Source organism: Ascaphus truei, chromosome 5 (assembly GCF_040206685.1).
Source record: "Ascaphus truei isolate aAscTru1 chromosome 5, aAscTru1.hap1, whole genome shotgun sequence".
Classification (NCBI taxonomy): domain Eukaryota; kingdom Metazoa; phylum Chordata; class Amphibia; order Anura; family Ascaphidae; genus Ascaphus; species Ascaphus truei.
Window position 1 is genome coordinate 66571891 of NC_134487.1, and position 20622 is coordinate 66592512.

At 39.9% G+C, this 20622-nt stretch overlaps 1 protein-coding gene across 1 annotated transcript in view; it reads right to left on the minus strand.

The window, feature by feature from the left end:
- Nucleotides 1-20622, minus strand: part of CFTR (CF transmembrane conductance regulator) — a 203266-nt gene that overhangs the window by 24175 nt on the left and 158469 nt on the right. The window contains exons 17-23 of the mRNA XM_075599966.1: nt 20120-20388; nt 18903-18982; nt 17027-17177; nt 15631-15858; nt 15069-15169; nt 11481-11723; nt 10035-10190 (exon numbers count right to left, since the gene is read on the minus strand). Coding sequence (XP_075456081.1) covers nt 10035-10190; nt 11481-11723; nt 15069-15169; nt 15631-15858; nt 17027-17177; nt 18903-18982; nt 20120-20388 — 1228 coding nt within the window. The remainder of the gene's footprint in view (nt 1-10034; nt 10191-11480; nt 11724-15068; nt 15170-15630; nt 15859-17026; nt 17178-18902; nt 18983-20119; nt 20389-20622) is intronic.

Consider the following 20622-nt stretch of genomic DNA (forward strand, 5'->3'; position numbering starts at 1 on the left):
AAAGTTTCACTGGGGTTTTTTTGTTTGCCTTCCTCTGGATCAATATACTGTAAATACAAACATATAAGTTATAGAATACTAAGTGCGCAAAAAGATACAATTTACATCCAAAATATTAACAGTTGCTGCCTAATGTTCAGCTACACACAATAGCATATATATTGGGAAAGGGGGGAAACAACGGCGCAAATGACTGTTAACTGTATAATAAATTTGAGCATAAGTAGAATGGGGGTATGGTTTGCCTAACTGGTTAACCACTGGTTATCTAATTAACCTATCAGGGACATGTATATGTTATTTAAGTAACAACCAGTTAGACACACACATTCCCCAGATGAAGTCCTAGTTCCAGGACGAAACTAGTAGGGAGGAGGCTCTAAGACAAACCTTCAGCATCCCTATCCAACATCACATGCCAGCAAACCATTTCTAAGTCTGTGGTTCCGAGAGGGGGTAACCAGCTATATTCTACTTATGCTCAAATGTATTATACAGTTAACAGTCATTTGCGCCGTTGTTTCCCCCCTTTCCACAAATATAAAAGTATTTGCCGTCTAAATTTAGCATAGGTTGAACGTGATGGGCATATGTTTTTCAACCTCATCTACTTTGATTTCTCTGGCTATCTTTTGTGCGATATACTGTATAGTTCCAAACACCCAAATCTTAATTAAGCATAGTTACAAACTATAACACTTACACCGATTTTTGTAAATAGGGCATCAACCACCCAGCTGTAAATCATTAAGCGTACATTAGTGTACTTTGGTACTAGGAGTGGTTACACCTTTAATAAAGGGTTAACCCGCTTGCCCTTAATTAAACCCAAAGACAAACCACCTTATATGTAACACCTTTGCTTAGCAACTTTTTCCCTCACTTGATGAAGGACAATGGCTGTACTTTCTAATTAAATAGCGTAACAGACATAGCATAGATGGGGCCTCAAGCGTCCCCCCTCTCCTTCCCCCCCAACAATGAGGATAGGATACTATACAGTCTGGGATCAGTCAAACAGTTTTGTTAGCAATATTCTGATGAGTAGACAATACCATTTATTAATTAGGGGTTCGCAGAACAAATATTTTCAAACAGGGGCTGGGCGATGAAACAATGTTGGGAACCACTACTCTATACCAATACAAGTTATCAATTCTTAAATTCAGTTTCTCCAATCCATGTCCATTTCCTCAGATAAACAATGTAACTCACAGCATAGTGTGTTAATTAGATGTGCTAAATAGTAATCTGCTTTCTGAAATCACACTTTTGTCCTATGACATATTTATTTTTTCCCAATTTTGTTTTATTTATCAATCAATAATGTGAGTTGTTTTTAAATGTTAATTCTGCCGTTTGCATTTGCAAATTCATTTGATAAATGAAGGTATTACAGAGCACTTATTAACGTGTTTGAGTTGTTCAACCTTGCATTGGCCGTATTTGCATCATACATTGCACAGTACTGAGTAAATAATGTATACTGTATAAGAAGTATTGATTGCATTTTTTACTGCTACACAACTACAATAATCTATCATTCAAGATAACTCATGCCATACTGTAAAATGGACCTTTAATATGTTACAATACAGATCATGCAATGTACCTTTAATGTGTTATAATAGTTGGATTCAATTAAACACTTTCCCAGTCTCACATTAATTCATATACACAACGCATCAAGCAAAATATCTCTGTGTTTGTAAACCTCCCTGCCCGGCTCTTAGGGAGTTTACATTAGATAGTCTCTAGATTTGGCTTGCACCGTTTATTTCCTTGTGACGGTGCTGGGCCCGTGCAGTTGGGTGTTGATAGAAAAGATCAGTGCCAGGAACTTTATAGGACAATACTGGACAGGCTTTATTTACAGAGTTTGAGGAAGAACAACTTCCCACGGTGCATTGGTGTATTACTGCATTACTAGAGAGGCACATGCTTGGAACAGTTGAAGTAGTTGATTAGTCATACAGGATAACTTAGTCATCATATTACATACTCTTCTGGGTCCCTGTTGGGCTTCCCCTTTATATCTTTAGTACAGAGATGCCTTGGTTCTCTATCTGGCTCTGAACATCCTTTTAGTAACTCTTCAATGCTGGGATGGCAGAAGTGATCCCTTTTAATTGGGCTCTATGTTATACTCCACTGGGAGTATACCAGTTGCTACCAGCTACCAGTTGCTATGCTCCTTTGTGTCCCAGGGCTACCAGATGGGGTAACCCCTAGGGGACACAGGCCTCCCTGTGGGGAGCCTTTACTTCTAGGACTCCTAAATTTCTAGGGAGTCTATCTTCAAGGGCACGTCCCCATCAAATCAAAACAAAAAAAGGGGCTACTACCCAAAAATAACTTATTTCATAACTGTATTCTTACATATGTACAGGCGAGACCCCTCCTGGAACCTGATTGTGGAGTTCTTCTCCCCTCCTATTTATGACCTCTCTCTCTCCCTGTCTCTGGGCAGAAAAGGGGCAAAGCTTAGCTTCTGCTGAGTCATCCTGAACCACGTGACAAACCTAGCATGTTCTAGAAACTGAGTAATCAGGCCTCTGTCAGGTTACACAAAAAAAAGAATCCCTCTCAAATTGCACTCACCCTGTGCAGTTTAGTAATTGCAGTGTAGACTGCAGAGTAGAATACTCAAGCCATCAAATGACGACTAAAGGGCAACTATGGTTACTAGGAGACATCACTAATACTAAAAAATAATAAGATTTTATTATTCCACTAAAAATTTCACTATACCTACTTACATTATTTTACTGGGTTTGTGAGTTTCAGACCTCTTTATTTACTTTCTAAAAAAAAATACAAATAAACAATAACTGCTCTGTATTTCCCTTCATATTGCATAATATGCAGCTTAGTCTGCCAAGAAATTATTTACTCTGCCTATCATAAATTCTTCAATTACTCACTTCTTTGTTTATTTTTTTATAATCTAAGCCATCAGCAGAATCAAATATCTAAAAAGGTAAATAAAGGAAATTATTAATGGGGTGGGGCTAACACCCTATTGCACCCACAGTTATGCACCAGCAGGTTATCAATTCAGATAACACGTGCACCAGAAGACATCAATTACAATTCTTGGGTAGAGAGATATAATACAAACAAAAAGAAACACTTCAGTCAGTGCACAATCAACCTGTGAAACTCATTACTGGATGTTGTGTCGGCAAATAATATTACTGGTTTTAAAGCAGCCGCCCAAGCTGCTGTTTGTTCCCTTTAATATGCGCATCGATACAATCCACACAATGATAAGTAATTAGCTAAGTGGCCAATCGAGCCGTTCTCCTGTGATCGCATGGCGACGATTCGGCTCGGGGGTTCACTAAATGACTGCAGAGCCGTATTCTGCAGTCAATGTGGCTATGTAAATGGTTGCTATAGGAACAAAAAAGGCTTGTAACATTATAATACATACAAAATGTAATTCAGAGTTGTTTAAAAAAAATGCTGCAATTAGTACAGAACTGATTTATTTAAAAAAAAAACACACACACACGTAGGATATTGCTTGGTCTGCAGCATCAAAAGTGGGTATATTTATAGAATTTAAGTCTAACCCTAAAAAAATTGAATGAACTACTGTAGCACTCACCCTGTCTAACATAATTCAGGAAGAGGTGCTATGATCCTGCATCCACACCGCATACAACTATAGAAAAAACAAGTTTCTAATTTAATGTACCAAAAAAGCAGCAATACAGAAAATATCAGCAATACAGAAAATATCAGCACACACACCGAAAGGAAATGTTAGCAGACACATACTGTTATGTGTGCACAATAGAGCAATATTTCAAGGCCCCTCTGGCCGCTTAGGCTACGCTTATAGTGCCGGCGACGATGATGTCAGGCTGCGGTCGCTGGAAAAATCAAATTGAGATGACTTCCAGCGATCGCGACCAAGCCGTCGCTCCATTGCGCCGTCGCGCTTACTGTAAATGCACGTGACAGTGGCAATACATTTGCCGTCGCTGGCACTATAAGCGCAGCCTTAGTCTGCTGACATTTTGTCTCCATGTGTGTGCTGATCTTTTCTGTATTGCTACTTTTTTGATACATTAAAGAAGAAACTTGGTGTGACCAAAAGCAAAACGTAAGTCCTTTATTACGTAACAGTTTTTCCCCACCCGATCGCAGATAGGGGTCATTACAAGGTGTGTAATGCATATACCTGCTGGTAACAGGAGGGCTGAATCATCCGCCGATGGTAGTGGGGACACAGGACCAGGCTTCATACCCCACATATCTCTTTAGCAGAGCAGCGCCTCTATCTGCCGTAGGCTCCAGGAACTGAAGGTGATATCCCACGGTAGAACTTATTACCTCTCCCCCCAGTAAGGTCACGCACCAGGCAGGAGGTATATAACAACAGGAATGGTTTATTCACTCTGTACAGCACAGTTACATACACAGATACCCAACAAGCTCTGAGAAACCCCTAACATTACCACATGTTAAGGGTTTCTCAGAGCTTGTTGGGTATCTGTGTGTTTATTAACTGTGTGCAGCTGGTCCCAGCTGCTTTTGGGATGGTAGCGCCCCTCCCCCCCAAGGTTTAAGCTTGCCCCTCCCCACTTTCCAAGTTGGCAGGTCAGTTTCATTTTGCCAGGTTATGACAGATCCAATGTGATAATTCTTCCTGTAATTATACCGGTTAATAAGAATTTTAACCCAGGGAGTGTTAAGACCTGCTACGGTCATGCCTTGAAAGTGGCGGCAGGCTTAAGACGCTTTGGCCAAAGGGTTAAACTAAATTACCCTTTTTTCAAGAGAATATATACGTATTGTACTGTGTATTTTTGTCATATTGGAAGTAGCTTTTGGCATCTTTGTCTGTTTTTTGTTGTATACAGCACAGTTACACGGCAGTCTTCTGCCGGATGCAGTCTGCCAGATCATCTATCACTGGAGATGGTCCCTGGACCGTCACTACAGACCAAGGGCACCCTCAGCCGTTGTAGCTCTTCCCCACGTCCCTAGCAGAGGCAGAGGTATGGTCCACACTCACTCTCCCCCGGAGGGAAGAGCACATGGAAAGGCCCCAATCTCAGGCTCCCAGTTGTGTGACCTGCCTTCCTCAGAGGGGAAGGACAACCTACTAACTATAGGGCGGTCCTGCCCTTAAGTACAGCCATGAGGCGGGCACCCCGTTGTCCCAGCTACAACAGGATGTACCACCCACTGCTGTCACTCAAGTGCAGTACCAAATGTGAGGGGGAAAACCCCATACCAACTTCTGGCAACCTGATTGTACCAGGGTTTACTGCCAGCCCAAGGGCAGAATAGTAGCCAGGAATGGTCCTGCTACAATTATTATTATTGAGTGCTGATCCAGTTTTTTTTTTGTAGAGTGTAAATCCATACATGATAATTAGTAACATGGCTATTCTTTTACATACTTAATCATTTTGAAGCAGGGGGTTCCCGGAGTTGAAATGAATGGGGTTCATCTCCCGAGACCCCCCGCATCAATCCTCTATTAAAACGATGAAGTAAAAAAACGGCTTGGATTGCCTCTTTAAATTACAACCCCAATCATTGCAACTTGTTTATTTCGGTCTATGGGACAGTGTCAAAGGCCTTGCTAAAATCTATATAAGATACATCTACTGATCCACCCTAATCTATTACCTTAGTTACTCAGTCATAAAATCAATTAGGTTTGTTTAACATGATCTTCCCACCAGTAAATCCATGATGCCTGGAATCTTGCAGGTTGCTGGACTTTAGATATTAAAGAATTCTTTTTCTTTCAGCGGTGTTTCCATTTAGATCCCCACTACTGAGATCTGGCTCACTGACCTGCAGTTGCCTGCCTCTTACTTACTTCCTCTTTTGTGAAGTGGGACTATGTTTGCACTTCTCGGGTCATTTGGAACTACACCTGTTAATAGGGACTCATTTTGTCCATTTTCTTTACTAACTGGGCTAATTTCTCATCTGCTTGAGCCTTTGCACATCTGATTATTTGCTTAGCCTCCTTCCGCCTTGATTGATATACAGATAAAGCAGGTGTTATTCCACATGCCAGCAACTGCAATAGCATGGTACCCCCATACCACTTTTTTTTGCACGCATCTAATCCACATGCTCCTGCTGGCGCATTGTGTAACCCCTCCCCCACCCACCACCACGCTGCAACACACCAGTTCTCTCTCCTCCTTCCTCTGTCTGCCTATATTTCCTAAAAGCATTCTTTCTCTCATTTACAATACCTGCCACCTCCCTAAGAAACATAGATGTTTTCTATTTCTATTTCTTGTGCTTCTGCTAACCTGCCTAACAAGGAGGTCTGTTGCTTTTAGTATTTCATCTTTTAGTTTTTGCCACTGCTTTTGCACTCCACTTAAATACCTACGATCCACCCTGCTAAAGTTCATCTTTCCTGTCTTCCTGTCTTGCCTTCAAATACTTTCTGGGCAAGCTACCCGTCTATCTGAACAAGCTCCTCACCCCTACCACATGCAGCACTTATCACCCGAGATCTGACTCCAAAAGGCTGTTTACAGTCCCAAGGTTCAACAAAGAATCTGGCCGCTGCGCATTCTCTTACCGTGCACCCCAAAACTGGAACAATCTACCAGGGACTCTCACAGACGCCACATGTCTACGTTTTTTCAAAACTAAAGCTGTCTCACATTTTAATCTGGTCTGTAACTGTTACATACGCCTATAATATATATTATAGGCTAAAGCAGTAAAATTCAGGGCATTATTGAAAACCCTGCTCTCTGATTGGTTAAAATGCCGGGCATTATCCAATCAGTAATGCCCGGAATTTTAGCAGCTTGCAAAGTGCAGATTTCAATGTGTTTATTTCCAGCCAATCAGCTTTCAGAACAGCCGAGACAGGGCAGGGGATTGGTTTGCATGAAGTAAAAGCTCTGAGACAGGGCAGGGGATTGGTCAGGACGTATCAGCCATGGGTTGACTCCTCCCCCTCCCGTGCTGACAGATTTTCTGAGCAGGTTCAGTTGATATGGGGGGGAGTCTGCAAAGAAGTAAGTGGCTGTCTTCAGTTTCTTTGTGGCTGTACTTTGTGTGTGAGTGTGTGCTGTGCTGTTGTGTTGTATATCTGTGTAGAGGTGCTGTGTGTGTATAGAGCTCCAGTGTGTGTGTGTCAGTGTCAGCAGCAGTGTTTATGGGTGTAGCATGTGTGTGTAGCAGCAGTTTGTGTGTGTGTGTGTGTGTCTGTGTGTGTGTGTGTGTACATTTAGCCTATAATAGTAATAATCCCCTCAGGACAGGGCATTACTGGCCAATAATGCCCTGTTCTGAGGGGATTATTACTTAATTATCTTCAATTGTGCATGCAATGTCCTGTATACTGTACAATGTATATACTGTTCACTTATGTAACTATGTATTTTTAACCATGTATTATTTGTCAGCATAACTCTATACCCAGGACATACTTGAAAACGAGAGGTAACTCTAAATGTATTGCTTTCCCAGATCTGAAAAGTTAGCCCTTCTAAAATAAAAAAAACCTTATTTGTTGTGTGGCATAACTCAGCCTCTGTCTCTATACGGAACCCACAATTGCATCAGATACTTTGCCCACATTGGTTAGTATTGGTTCCTTGTGAGTGGGCTCCCTCACCAATTGCTTGAGAGATGGCATCTGCAAGGAAACCAGGATGTCCCTGCTTCTCGCTGAACCTGCAACAGAGACATGCCAATCCACATGTGACACATTGTAGTCTCCCATAATGATCACCACTTTTTTAATTGTCAACTTGGTGATGTTATCTATGAAATCCCTGTCCATTTCCTCTTCTTGTCCTGGAGGTCTGTAGATTGTCCCAGTAAAAATGACAACTGTTTCACCAGGTTCTAGGGTTACCCAAAGTCTTAGGGGGGTGATTCTATATAGTATGAAGCATCCATTCAGGCCATTCTTGGCAAAAAATAGATTTTTAGCAAAAAGCAGCATGAACAGACACTTTGTAATATATAGAATAAGGCGCTTAGTCTTTTCTCTGGTATCTTGTGTTAAAGTAGCTTAATTTATTTTTATTTTATTTATAAAATGTTTTACCAGGAAGTAATACATTGAGAGTTACCTCTCATTTTCAAGTATGTCCTGGACATAGTTAATATGACAAATAATACATGGTTACAAATACAGTTACATAAATGAACAAGGTATACATTATATACAATACATTCAATGCACAGTTAGAGAAGATGTATATTATAGGCTTATGTAACAGTTACAGACCAGATTAAAATGTGAGACAGCCTTAGTTTTGAAAGAACATAAACTGGTGGTGGATGTGAGAGTCTCCGGTAGGTTGTTCCAGTTTTGGGGTGCACGGTAAGAGAAGGAGGAGCGGCCGGATACTTTGTTGAGCCTTGGGACCATGAACAGTCTTTTGGAGTCAGATCTCAGATGATAAGTGCTGCATGTGGTAGGGGTGAGGAGCTTGTTCAGATAGGTGGGTAGCTTGCCCAGAAAGAATTTGAAGGCAAGACAGGAAAGGTGAACTTTGCGCCTAGACTCTAGTGATGACCAATCTAGTTCTTTGAGCATTTTGCAGTGATGTGTGTTGTAGTTGCATTGGAGAACGAAACGACAAATTGAATTGTAGAGGGTGTCAAGTTTGCCAAGGTGGGTTTGGGGCGCCGAGCCATATACTATGTCTCCATAGTCGATAATTGGCATTAGCATCTGCTGTGCAATACGCTTTCTGACCAGCAGGCTTAGGGAGGATTTGTTCCTGTAAAGTACACCTAGTGTGGCATAGGTTTTGGATGTCAGGGCATCAATGTGCATCCCGAATGTTAAGTGGGAGTCAAACCATATGCCCAGGTATTTAAAACTAGTAACAGGGGTTAGGGTGGTGTTAGCGTTGGTTCTGATCTGGAGCTCAGTCACTGGAAGCTTTAAAAATTTAGTCTTGGTCCGAAATACCATTGTTACAGTCTTGTCAGTGTTTAAAAACAGTTTGTTTTGGGAAATCCAGTTTTTGAGTCATAATCATTGTAGGAGACATACATCTGCCAAATGTGGACTGGCATGTGTCTTTTACAGGTTTCGGCTGAAGCAGCAGCATCCCGGATTCCTTTCAAAGGGTATCCTCTCAAGCAATTGGTGAGAGACAATTCACAATAAAGCAATCCTGGACTTAATGGGGACAGAGTATCAGAAGTAATTGTGGGTTAGAACTTGGGTTCCACTGATCATCAATCAGTGTGGTTTAGTATAAAGACAGAGGCATGCTGTCATACTACAAAAAAGTAAGGTTTTAGCAATAAAGAGGGATGACTTTTCATATATGGGACATGATTAAGTCATTCTTTGGCAGAGTGGAGGTATTTGAGTGAAGTGCAGGAGCAGTGGAAAAACGAAAAGATGCAACACTAAAAGCAACAGACATTTGTGTCAGTTGGGTCAGGGGAGCGCAAATCTTTGCAGCTGCGCCCCCGTGCCCGTTCCTCCTCTTCTGCTTACGCCCCCCCACTACCTCGAAGCGGCGTCATGACATCACGTCATGTGACCCACAGCGTCATTTGATGCGTGTGATGTCACGCCAAATGACCCTGTGGTGTCATGGAGACGAGTGACACCGGAAGAGTCAAGGTAAGTTTTTAGAGTGGCAGAGGCCTCACACGATCCCCCGGCATTTAATTCAAATGTCTCGGGGAAGAACGCGGGGCCTCTGCAACCAGCCGTGCCCCCCAGACAAATTCAGAGCCCCCCTGGTGGGTGTACCCCCCACTTTGTGCACCGCTGAGTTAGGTTAGTTAAAATAAAAAATACAAAAGTCTGCCATACCAGGGACAATGTCTGTTGGGTTGGAGTTATGGGGGGTCCATATTTCTTAATGGGACCCCCACATCGTTAATCCATCAGTGCCTCAACCACTACAGTCACGTGACCATGCATTGCAGCGGCACTGAAGACTGTTGCTTGCTACATCTGTATGAAGAACTCTAACTTTAGCCTGCTAAAAGGTACCACTACAATATTAATCCCTGCAATATAATCACAGTTATACTAATCTTACCTGTGGCACAACTCCAAATGCTTTTCTCCATTTCTGCAGAGGGGTTGTTTGCCAGGATACCCCATCGATTAGAATGTCCCCTTGGGTTGATAATAATCTCAAAAATGCAGACAGCAAGGTGCTTTTTCCTGAACCAGTTCTTCCTAATAAGCCCACCTAGAATGTTAGACATACAAAATATAAATGTAAAACATTGTAAACCTTACCAAGCTTACAATTAAAATAGTAGGGTATAAAATATGCAAAGACAGTAGAAATAAATGTACGTGAATCTGGGGAATCATTGTGTAGAGTTTAGGTAAAGGTGCATTGTAAAATAAATGATGTCATTAGTGCTGTCCACCCAACTAAAATATTTCTTTGGAAGGGTAGGTTTGCATGTGAGACATAGCAGAGTGATGTTATATATGATTTAAGAGATGATATAGGGCTTCGTTCTTAATGTAGAGTCAACAGAATAAAGAAGAAACAATCTGGTCTCGCAGTGAGTGAAAATCTGCCAGAATATGAATTTAGAACAGTAGCTATTTCCCACCCAATTTTTCCCAGCTTTTAGCTGACCTGACGCTTGATCGCTGTGGTCTTCCCACTGCAAGGTCCCTTGTTGCAGAAATATTTATCTCTATACGAGCTGATTCTCAGTGTGAGATATGATGCACAGCTGTCCCCTTATTTACTGGTTTTCCATGCATTATTTGAAGCCATTTGTATTTCCCAAAGTTACCAGGAGTAATGCAGATAAACATTTGCATTTCATGTGGTAACACTGGTACGGTCCTGCTGTAAAACATGTTGCTGGCCTCTGTGGCAGTGAAATGGTTACAAAAATAAACTATTTTTGGGGGGAGATTGCTGCTTTAACTGATTGGTAACATTTTTAAAGGACTGCAAATATTAATGGTGGCATGTATGTTCACCCTAGAATTAGAGCATTTAAATATAAAAGCCTCCATTGCTTTTCTTTGTACTTCCTTCTCAATTAAATATTGTTCTTGGCTTTCTAAAATGTATTCTTCTAGAACCTGTATTATCGAGTCATTCTGCCCAGAAATTCAGTTGTTCACATTTAGCACACAATGGTTATGTTAATGTTATACTTATCATCAAAAAAACTTGCAACAAATGTTTGTCCTTGTATTACTAAATATCTTTTTTACAGTAAGTACAACTAATAATTATAGTAATCATAGCTGCTTCAACGTAAGCATTATGCTCGTGTTTTGTCACTATTATTCACAAGTGTGTCAATGTAAACCAGTATTCGGTAAGATGATCAGAATAAATAAAATGATTTTGACAAAGTTGATACCTGCTGCTGTCAGATAATAGCTAAATAATATCTTTGGCAACACGGTGTGTAACTTGTGATCAATATATTAACATAGCCAACATTTAAAAAAACAGCCAGTTAGCAATTGAATGAGCAAAAGACAATGTGGGTCTTACCCTTTGACCAGGGTTTATTGAGAAGGAGATGTTTTCCAGCACAGCATGGCCTCCATCTACATAATTTGCAGAAAGGTCTTTGACTGTCATTTGGCCCCCAGATGGCCAGTCTCGATCTTTCTTTGCAAATTCATTCTCAATTATCAGAACCTCTGACAACGGGTCCTCTTTGTTGTTCTTTGGATTTTTCAACTCTTCACTGGGGATATCAATGAATCGGAAAATTCTGCTTACAGACCGCATCTGGGAAGCAATCAAGAAACGATAAATGTATCATGCAACAGACAAGTTATGGCATACATTGTGTTTAAAAATACGTCTTCTAATGTTGAACGTAGTTTTCACATTAAATAAAGACAGGATGTTAAGTATTTCTAATCCTGGTCCAGCAACTAACAAAAAAAATTATTTCGGTTTGTTGTGATTATAAGAGCTGCTATATTAAGTTTGCATGCTACCTATACATTAAGAGCTGATGAGTAGAGATGTGCGAATTTTGGGGACGAATTTGGATCCGCAGCGGATCGGCTGGTTCCTTTGGTCCGCGGATTTCAGTTTACTAATCTCAAAAAGGGGGATTCGCGTTTTGCGGATTTTTTAGTATTATTACCAATGCTCTCCGCGGATTCCGCAACCCGTGGAGGGATTTGTAGAATCCAATTTGTGGATATAGCCATCCGAAATAAAATAGAAAATCCGTGAACGGATTGCTGAATCCATGGATTGGAATCTACAAAATTCGTTCACGGGTTGTATCCAATGGTGGCTTTTGATGAATCCGTGCCTATTGAAATCGGCCAAACCCGTTTGCGAATTTTACACCGCAAAACGGATATTGAGGGTAACATCCGTGAAAATCTGGGAAACACATTTGACCCATCTCTACTGAATAGTCAAAAGCCAAGCACGTACTGTAACAAGCACCCCCAAAAAGTATTTCAGTGGTTGTATATACCTTGCATATGTTTTATTCTTACAGTACATCTCAAATCTCTTCACTCATTGCTGGATTTTAGGTTTAAAGATAATGGAATTATTTAACATAGTTTGATAAAGGACACTACAGTAAGTACAATACCAACTTGGCAATTCCTAACTTATTGTTTTAACCAGGGTCCCAGAAGACAGCAGATATTTTTTCCTCTTTTCCCTGGTAATTAGCACATTTGTGCAGCTGATTGTAAAAGTATTTATACCTTCTTTAAAATAAATCCCATTTAGTGACACCCCATAACCTCACATTTTACAAGTGGGCTCAGTTTGGTTCAATTCAGTGACAGACCATTCTTTTTCAACACAAATACAATTCTTCATTGCCAGAGGTGCTGCATTCTGTTGTACATTGGTCCGTGAAACAGTAAAAGAATTACAAAAGTATAAGGGGTGGTGGGCATCACATGTAAATCTATGCTGCTTACGCTTTACAGTGTAAGGGGTCTGTACCCCCGGCATTTCTGCATCATGTGACCACTCCTGGAGCGATCACATGATGTGTCTAGACACCAGCTGCTTGAGACTAAAGTAGAGAGCTCCACTTCAATTTGGATTGGCTTGGCCGTGAGTCGGACGTGACAGCTCGATCTTCCCATAGAAAATGAGTAAATGCCTACGATGTACCTGGTATGTCAAAATAGCCTATGGCGTACCAGGGCCCATGCGGTACTAGGTACTTCATTAACTCACTGCAAAGGTTAAATCTAAAACATACCAAAAAAACTAAATCAAGTGTAAGCAAAATGAAGTTCAGACAAAACCTCAGGTAGGAGAGCTGAACCTCTTACCCTAGATGGTAATTAAATAATGCACAAGCAGTGTGGTAAAACAAAGGTAAATGGATTTCTCTTTACTGGATGGAAAGAGGGTTACCATAGATGAGTGTGCAATCTTTATGGCAAAAATATTTGTAACAGAGTATGTCTTTTCTTCCTATCTTTTTTCATCCTGTTACATAAGTCCTGCTAGCTGCAGGCTGTAAGGGGTTAATCTGTGGGCTTGTTGACCCCGCCTCATGCGCCTCTTACGAGTGACAGAAGTAAGGTGTGACTCATGGCCTGTGTAAGCCTATCTGGAATAGGTATAGACTATGAACCCACCACCTTCTAGTTACTCCTAGGAGGGATTGGCAAATTTAGCTCAGTCCTGTTCTGCTCTGGAGGAGAGAGGAAGGAGAGAGCTGGGAGTCTCTCCCATGGCGGGATGAGCGTGCTCACCCTCAGCTTTGTGGCTGAGGGAACATCTGACCTAGGAAGATGACCCCATACTATCAGGGTCAAGCACCCTCTAGAGGTTGGAACCCTCTGAACTCTTGCACCGCTGTAATACCATCATGCAGTGACTGCTATAAATAAGTCCCCTTTGTTAATTATACACCAGCCTGGATTGAGTCAGTGCATGTGGTGTATGGAATATGTGCTTCAGAGAGGACTGTCTCTGGGATTTACCAAAAACTACAAATTACATCAAAAGACTGTCCTGATCTCCATATCTTCGCAGATCAGCTCAGCTCTCCTGGACCTCCAGGTATGCCTCAGCACCATACCTTAGCCACAGAGTAAATTTCCCAGAAGGTGGGGGAAACAGTGCTACATCTGTAAAGGTTTTTTTTTTTCCCCTTCTTCTTTGGAGCTCCACAGTGTGTGCTCAGTGTCACCAGTTATGTAACAACTGTGCTCGGGTGCATAACTTGAAGTCCAGCAAGAGTCTTTAGAGGTGTGTGCTCGGTGGCAGTGAAACCGTGTTCCTGAGAGGTTACTTCAGTCAAAAGGCTCTCCGCCGACCGTCTCAATCTGTGAGATGTCTTCTGTCTGCTGGTGCACCAGGACATCTGACCATCTCTTGCTGTAACACCCCATAGTGGACCAGCTGAATGCACAGAGCACAATCCTACCAACCTGTCCATCAGGCAGTGGGTGGAAGGTGCTCTGTACAGTAAAAGCTTAACATCCAGAATCCAAGCGTGCTCAGTGTTTGTCAATTGCTTGCCATTCATGAAGTGCAGCCCTCACACGCATCACTCTAGTGCATTGTGGTCCTCCCAGGTTGACAACTCCTTGGTGCTCTAAGAAGGAGGATCTTAGGCTCCTCTTAAGCATTGTCGGCCAGGCCAGAGGACCAAGTACAGTCAGAACCTCCACTTGGATCTTAGCCAAAAGGAAGAGAAGTGATCGTGTTATGACACCTACTAATATATGTTGGATCCACTAGGATAATAACTTCGGATCACCAAGACATAGGCCAAGCAATATATGGAGATAAGTTATTCATCAGTTTTAGCTTATGGGTACCTTGATTCTAATAGTCAAAACCAGTATGTTTGTCTCTGCAATACCTCCATGTTTTATCATACAATTAAAATAGGACATTGCTTTTATTACAATTGACTGTCCCATCATCACAATGAATATCCCTCCAAAAATGTAAGAATATTTATATGCAGCAGGACCATTCAATTTTTTTTTTTTTAAAGAAAACAACATTTGTATTAAATGCAGATTTTTTTTTAGGAAGAAACAATGTCTTAAATCAAAGCAATACCAAATATGAATATTTAACAATGTGTGTCACGGGCATGCAGATATTGCTACTTACCAAACTGTCCACATCAATACTTGAGTTGACAGCCCACTGTAAGGTATTCATAATGTTCATAGCTAGCGTTAAAACTATCCCAACCTTCCCTTGCCCGTCACCTGAAAGAGAGATACAGTAGGAGTTTTACCTTTCATCTTTGGTGCCAGAATCATTAAAGTGCTCATGCTGAAATAACAGATCTGCTCAGTTCATTTCATAGTTCTACATGGTTTAAAGTGAAATAAAATTATGAAGCTAACATAAAACCGTTACAGATTATGTAAGAAAAACCCCAAAGCCTATAGGTTTTTGAAATATATACAGAGAAAGCAAAGAAACATGGTTCACTCCAATACATGCAAAATACTACATGTTACATTTGCCTAAAACTGGCTATTCAGGTTTTTATAACCCATATACAAGTACTGTATTTCTCTTGGTTGTTGAATAGTTCCCAGGTGTCCTATCCACAGACAAAATTGCCCATAGTTCACAATTTCCGTAGCGTTTTTGAAAAGAACACCATTGGATAAAAGATAAAGGAGTCTCATAGGATATAGGTAGATATAACAATGTGTACCTGTTGTTACAATGGAGATGAAAGTCACAGCACTAAAGAAGACCACAAAAATCATTTCTATTGTCATTTGGAACCAGCGCAGTGTGGACAGGTAGAGGAACCAGTTCGCAGTATGTAAATTCAGTGCTTTGTGGAAGAGTGTTTCAAAATATGGTTGTCGTCCAAAAGCTCTTAATGTCCACAGGCCCTTTAAGCTTGTTATAAGGTGTGTAAAAATAGGACTACGAGCTGTAATAATAAAAGACATTTAACAGATTTAGATAGTGACATCAGGTTCAAAATAAAAATGTATATATAGAACAATACCATATTTATTATAGTTAAACAAAAAAAAAGTTGCCGTGTTAATATATTCGCTCTTCCTTCGTCAAAAAGCTACATTAGCATTTGGTATTAATGGTTAAAAAATTGAAAAGCAGTTTACATCGCCAGAATCCTACTGTAGTTACTGTAGTACATGCAAATGAGACACAGCAGAAAAAATGGTGTGCAGAAAAGGACTTGTATATTATGCTACTGAAATCCAATATAATTATTGCTCAAAAAAACTTTTTTAGCCCATTTTATATAAATTATTTCGTTTCTCCTGTTCCTTAAAATGTAGAACAGCAATGAATAAATGATCAACTTAATTAAATGTTTTGCTTTAGTTGCCACTATAAAAAACCTCTTTGGCATGAGAACTAAAACAGAACTCAAACCCTTTGCAAGGTGACATATATAATTTGCATATCTAAAGGCAGTACGTACATTGTAATATGATAAAAGCATAAGAACACCTACTTAAGACTGACTCACTGGGGAAACACTTATTTACGGCTCTAACTGTTTATTCATTTCCTCACCAGAAGAAGGAAGCACATTTTATGACTCCAGCGTGTTTAGTTGTGCAAAAGTACATTTAAAAAAATTAATATTCATTTACATTTTCTAAATGGTGTACTTCCTTGCCTTGGAGATTCATATGGTGGAAGCCATGCTAACAAAACGACTTACTGTACATATATTTCCTGCGCTGTATGTACAGTAATAGTTGCTACATTTCACACCTACTAAGTTGTGAAGCTTTAGAACACACATTTTGGGCGTGGACTTTTGTGAACAATGGGGCTGCCGATCTTTGCCTACTCACCTACAAAAAAAACATCCTCCTCTCTGCATTTCATGTAATCAGGTTAAATCAACATGTACTGTATTGTAGAGTTGGCAAGATAAATAGAATACAGTAAGATTACTGAATAAATCCCACGTTTTGTGACTAGAGAAAAACAAGATCTGCGATTCAGATAGTGAAATCATAAAGGTGTTCTCGGTGATCTGAAACTGAGCGGGTTGAACGAGAATCTGGCACACAAAAAAACACAGTTGAAGCATTTTCATTCCCTATGGCTCTTACCTTCAGATTCTAATTGTTTTAGTTGCTGTGATGTATGGAGAAAGTAAGATCTTAACAAAATAAAAGCAATTATCACAGGTACTGTTGCCAAGAAAATGTATGGCTCTAGGATGGAGACCACTGTTATTGCTCCAATCACGATCAGCACCAACTGCAAAGTGGGAGAAAATCAGGTTAAATATTATTATTATTATCGCTTATTTGTAAAGCGCCCACATATTGCGGACTGCTAGTAAGAAGCTCCCTCACCATTTTATTTGGAGGTGCATGCACCAATGTTTGTCGTACCCAAACCCCAGTTTTGTAAAGAACTACAAACTTGGGGCACACACTACATTACACACTACACACGACTATATTAGTGTCATATAAATATGGGTTCAGGATTTAAAAAAAAAAAGAAAACACACAACAAACAATGAAAATAAATATAGAAAGAAAAAGTGGTGCACTGCTATCTGGTCAAAAAGGATCCAAATGCAATCGATGAAAAGCGGATTTTATTAATAAAATTCGGAAAGGCACATGTCTATAGCGCACTCTGACGCATTTCGTACCCAACTGGTTGTTGTTATTCTGGTATCGAAAAGGCTAATGATATTTAACAATGTTATTATATTAAATAATTTGATGCAGGTATAATTTAAAGAAGAGGAATCTGAAACAACCAGTTTCACCTCTTTTTGGGGGCATGCGTATCAAGTGTCGTAAACTGGCACACATTGCCTCATTTCTGACTCTGAGAAAATGTACTAAGGTGCTTTGCTCCATTTTGTTCCCCAATTTTCTCTACTTGCACCAGGAGCATTCTGGCGAGGGGTTATGGGAGGAGAGAGTCAGAATCTCTCTGCTCTTATAACTGGTGCAGGTTTCCTTTCTCTTTGTACCAAATTAATGCACCAGGTTTGGGTGCCGTTAACTTCTGCTCCAGAGATCTGCGCCAAATGTAAGAAGCAATATTTGAAAAATTCATACCTATGTCACTGCTCCCACATTGATGTCGTTTTCAGTTTTGGTGCAAATTTCACAATTTTTTAATAAATATTCCCCCCTAGTATCACGGACGCACGTATTATTTAATCCTTATTTTGTGTTTTGTATGTCTTAGCCGTGTGTTTACATCAATTACATACTGTAAAAATACAGTGGAATGCACAGTGGCTGGAGATGTATTGAGATTATTTTATTAAGATGCAAAATTTACCGTTGTGAATGATAAATTCATGAAAGAGGGATACATAGGATCCTAACCATTCTTTGGCTATATTTACATAATCACACACTACATTTCATGAACCTAGCTCAATGTTTCAAGTTACTCCCCTCAGATGTTAACCCATTTTTATTAGCGTGTTATCTGGAGACTGATACGCTACTGTATATTCTGCAAAAATAAATAACTGAATGGAGGATCGATCGCCGCTACCCGGAAAGGAACAGGGAGTGAACCCGTGTGTTGGTGCTGGCGGCGGCATCCACACTTACAGCGTGAGCAGACGGCTCAACCACAGGGAACAGTGGCGGTGAGAGGAGATATCCCCTCGGATATGAAACGCGGATTCTTTGTGCCGATTTGAAAGCACGCTACTTATGAATGTGATTTATCCCTTTATATTTTGTAACCTTTGATTATTAAAGTAATCTGCACCATCGAGTGGTGTGTTTGTGGTTTTCTAACCCACTCTACAAATAAATTATTGGAAGAAGAATTGACCATAGGCTTTTCATTTTGGTATCTCTTCCCTATATTTTGTATGTGTCCAGGGCACACAATAAAGACCAGGTTCTTACAGTTAACACTTTTGCTAATGACCAAAATAGTATATCCTTAACGTGATTTTGATGCATGCACTCCGTGATCTTAAAAAAAACCCACCTGTATGAAGTCAAATATTGTCAGTGGAAGCAGATCATCTAATATCGCTGTATCTTTGGAGAATCTGTTAAGGATCCGCCCTGTAATTGAACAATTGTTTACAAATTAGCTAGCAAATAAGTAAGAAGACTTAATGTACAGTATATATGGATACGGTTTAATCACATACAGAATCACTATAAAAACTACAATCATGCAGGACATGCACCACAGAAAATCAGGGTTATCAGCATACAACACAGAGGGCACAAATGACAATTTGCTAAGGGTAAAGCCCTAACACTTTTTTTGCGTGAGTAAAATAAATATTTGACCGTTTTTACAAAGAACAATGTTTTCTATAAGAAACAAATAGCTTTTTATAAGCCTTGTCTTATCATTTGAAAATCTTTTTAAAGCGAAATGCTTGCAGTTAAGTAGAATATCAATTAAACGTGTAAAACTACAGTATATACAATCATTCCGAATGCAAAGAATATATATATATATATATATATATATATATATATATATATATATATATAATGTAATATTATCAATGACTGTCGTTACCATGATATCATTTGTTTAGCACAATTACAGTATAATACATATGTCGTGCTGCATGTTCGCTCGGAAATACAAAAACCGACCAGTAATGACATTAGGTCAGACTGTCGGTGCCATGAGTGGTTACTGGAGAGCAGACATCCAGAGAATGTTACATAATACAAAAGAGGACGTGGTACTGATGAAATGGAGAAATATACAGTATGCATGTTTAGGTTTATAAATAAAAACACCCTAAGCAACATATTTACTAAGCAGTGAAATCCCATAATATACTTTCCAAGCCCACACGACACATAATGGCCATTCAAGTGAATAAGCCGTAAGACATCTTCTGGTGCAAGAATCTTCTGGCATAGCACTGCTTAGTGAATATGGTCACAAATAGGTGTAATTCACAACAGACATTAAAACAGACAGGCAAAACCAAATGCTATGCGGAATATTGACAATATCAAATACTGTACCTGAAAATCCTACTAACAACATAAGGAATAAAGCACAAACAACTTCCTTAGGCTCAGAAATGTCTAGTCGTGGACAGTACAGTTTGAAGGCAGGGGAGAAAAATAAAAAGGAAGAAAGAGAATGAACCAAGTCGTCATAAACATGGTTAACAAAGTAAATCATTTCACGTGCTTTACATTCATGGGGATTTGGTCCTTTACCTGTTCTCATTGTGTTGAAGGTGGACATAGGGGCGTGAAGAACAGCATGCAGCATTTTCTTATGTAATACTTTGGACACAGTTATGAGGCAGTGAACGAGAGGTAAACCTCTGAAGATTCCCAGTGCAAGTAGAGTGTCAGCCACGCCAACATAAATGTAAAATACATAGTAAGAGCTAGTGTTGGTCACGATTACTGACAGGCTTTCTGGTAAATTGGATGTTGTATTTCCATTGCCCGTCTTATTGCTCCCAGAAGTAATGCTAGAACTAAAAGGAATATAGCAATGTTGATTAGTACATATATGCTGATGATGTATGCATGAATTAGATTTCTTATGCATGAATTAGATGATGATGATGAATTAGATGATGTATGCATGAATTAGAATTTAGATTTCTAATGGTTCATTAAATGAAATGAGGCTATTTGTACTTGGCTGCATAATGGGTTGGGTAAAATTCAAAAATAATCTAGAATCTAAAATCACACAAAATTTAATC